The sequence below is a fragment of the Staurois parvus genome, unplaced genomic scaffold (assembly GCF_062004578.1).
Source record: "Staurois parvus isolate SC_StPar_1 unplaced genomic scaffold, SC_StPar_1.0 ptg001616l, whole genome shotgun sequence".
Taxonomy (NCBI): domain Eukaryota; kingdom Metazoa; phylum Chordata; class Amphibia; order Anura; family Ranidae; genus Staurois; species Staurois parvus.
The window spans coordinates 355914-359133 of record NW_028319412.1 but is presented as its reverse complement, the minus strand read 5'-3'; the positions used below and the strand labels follow the sequence as shown (position 1 = coordinate 359133).

General features: G+C 41.5%; 1 protein-coding gene across 1 annotated transcript; it reads left to right on the top strand.

Annotated features, from left to right (window-relative positions):
* The first annotated feature begins 478 nt into the window (after positions 1 to 478).
* LOC149435077 (E3 ubiquitin/ISG15 ligase TRIM25-like) lies at positions 479 to 2035 on the top strand. The gene has a single exon (XM_089663040.1). The coding sequence runs from the start codon at positions 479 to 481 to the stop codon at positions 2033 to 2035; it is 1557 nt and encodes a 518-aa protein (XP_089519166.1).
* The last annotated feature ends 1185 nt before the right edge of the window (positions 2036 to 3220 follow it).

Below are 3220 nucleotides of genomic sequence, written 5' to 3'. Positions count from 1 at the left end.
GCCGAGGCTGTTATGCACATTGCTGGATCGTGATGGGGCTCAGGTAAGTATTGGGGGGGCTGCTGCACACAGAAGGTTTTTTACTTTCATGCATAGAATGTACAAAGGTAAAAAACCTTCAGCCTTTACAACCACTTTAAATGTCTTGTAGATAAGGCAAGTGAGAGAAAAGCACATCGGGATGGCTGGGCCGGAAATGGCATTGGAAAATGCTTCTATTTGTCATGAAAAGTGAAATTCTGCCCGAAAAAGTGAACTTATCCTTTAATATAGGAAACTTCCTAGAATTGTTGTATCAAACTACAGCAAATAATGGGTTAAGTGAACAGGGAGGATCTCATTTTATATGACATCGCTGAACTTATGACAAGCATTCCCAGAAATACTTTCACATTCACCTCTGTGTACGGGACAGATCAGCCGCTCCCAGCTTCTCTTCTCTACAGAGTTGTAGCAAAAGTCCATTTGTATCCCCAGAATGGCGACTTCTGGCCTGAGAGAGGAACTGAACTGCTCCATCTGCCTGAACCTTTATAAGGAGCCCGTATCACTGAAATGTGGACACAACTTCTGCCGGGACTGTATAGTGACTGTTCTGGATACACAGAAGAAGAAGTCTACCAATTATTCCTGTCCGGAGTGCAGAGAGCAGTATACAGAGCGCCCTCCGCTGGAGAAGAACAGGAAGCTGTGTAACATTGTGGATAATTTCAGATCTGCTCACCCGGAGGACACAGAAGTCTTCTGTACGTACTGCGATCCTCCTGCACCAGCTTCTAAAACGTGTCTACTATGTGAGGCCTCATTTTGTGATAAACACTTAAGAAGCCACAGCAAGTCACCAGATCACATTTTAACTGATCCCACCACATCATTTGAAGACAGAAAATGCTCCACACACAAAGAGATCCTGAAATATTACTGCACAGAGGACAGTGCCTGTATCTGTATGACCTGCTGGGTGGCTGGAGACCACAATGGACATAAGATGGAGCTTCTGAATGTGGCCTCTGAGAAGAAGAAACAGAAACTGAAAGATGTAACTGAGAAACTGGACAATGACAGACAAGAGACTGAGAAGAGAATCCAGAATCTAGAAAATCATAGAACAGGAGAGAAAGGAAAAGCAGACGATGTCACCGGGAGAGTCACTGAGCTGTTTAGAGACATCAGGAAACATCTGGATGATGTAGAGAAGAGAGTCCTGACTGAGGTCTCCGGACAGGAGAAGAAGATCTCCCAGTCAGTCACGGATATGGTTCAGCAATTGGAGACACAGAAGAATGAGCTGTCCAGGAAGATTGATGAAATGGGGGCCATATGTACCATCACAGATCCAGTAACTGTGCTAAAGAAAGAAATGATCAGTGATGACATCACTCCTAGGAGTGGTGATGTAAGAGATGCTGAATGTCTGGATGAAGGAATGATCTCACAGATGCTCCACAGAGGACTTCTCCACTTTACAGACAGTCTGATAGATCTGAAGACAAAGAGACAATTCTCAGTGATGGAGAAATCAGGCATCTTATTGGATATAAACACTGCTCATAATGAAATTATTATGTCACAGGATCTGAAATCAGCTACTCGCACCAGTGAACCAGAGAATAGACCGGATGTTCCAGAGAGGTTTAAATCCTGTCAGGTATTAAGTACACAGAGCTTCTCATCCGGGAGACATTACTGGGAGGTGGATGTGAGTGGAGCAAAGGAATGGCTGATCGGGGTGGCCAGTCACAGCATAGAGAGGAAGATTGCAGGAAATGAATCATTTATAGGTTATAATGACAAGTCATGGGGTCTGTCCCAAAGAGAAACTCTTTATACAAAGCACAACAAGTCAGGTATAACAATAGACTCTAAATCTTCTCTGAAGACTGTTGGGATCTATCTGAATTATGATGTTGGCCTTCTGTCCTTCTACCAGCTGAGTGACCCCATCAGACACCTCCACACCTTCACCGCCACCTTCACTGAGCCCCTCCATGCTGCTTTCTTTGTGTTTGAAGATTCCACCATAAGAATAACATAGTAAAACTATATCACCTTTGTGCTGGACTCTCCAGTGTCAGATCACGTATTCAATTCACAGGAGGAACGTACATTAACGAGACACGAAACAATATCTTTATTTTTAAAAAAAATAATCCAGACAAATCCACTCCTTAAAGGTCCTGTAATCTGCAGCATTCTTCATGAAATTGTTTCTTACTGTGTTTTCCTGCCTCCTTGTAACATCCTGCGTGAGCTCCCAAACCTCTCCTTCTCCCTCCTTGTGTGGAACAAGCAGTGCATGTTAGTTGCAGTCTTGTACACAGCTCTATGGACACTACAAATCTCATAGTCCACTGTCCACCTCAGGACTGACAAAGAGAGGGTGGCTGATTAGAGAGGGACTATGGAGAATGACCCTAGCCACGCTCTAACATTAAGATGGATCACAGCAGCAAAAAGTAAAGAATTTAGAGGATGAAAGCAATAGAATGGACTTTATGAGTTAGGAATACATACTTGGGTGGAATATCATTTTTTTAAAACCATTTAAATGTCAATTTAATCATGAAAAATTAGATAGAAAAATGCAAAATATCAGTATCAGGAACCAAATGTATTTTGATTATATTTTTAAAGTATTGATGAAATAAAATGATCAGTTTCAATTACAGGCATACTTCGGTTTATGAACGCCTCGGTTAATGTAATTTTCGGTTTACGAATGAGAATCCATTGAAAATAATGGCTCGGTTTACTAATTTTTTTCGCAATACGAACGGATTAATTGGTTTTCAATGCATTTACAAATTTTTTTTTGTCATGTCCCTGTACAGTATTTATGCCTTTAAAGTGCACATTATAAAGAGTTTTGAACAGATAGACTTTTTTTGACTTTTTTCTGACCTCCGGAACGGATTAATTGGTTTTCAGTGCATTCCTATGGGAAACCACATTTCGGTTTACAAATTTTTCACAAGACGAAAAGTCCCGCAGAACGCATTGAATTCATAAACCGAGGTACGCCTGTATATACGATCTTAAAAATATGACCTGATTTAATGTTTGGCCCAACACCTGTCATCATATTTAATAGTGCGGACCGCAGTGATGATGGGTACGGTGCAGTAAATCACAGGAGCCAATCAGAACTCACTTATCTGGTTGTTATCAGTTGCTGCACTTTTCCACTGATTGCACTTTGTTTGGTTTTATGAAACAACCC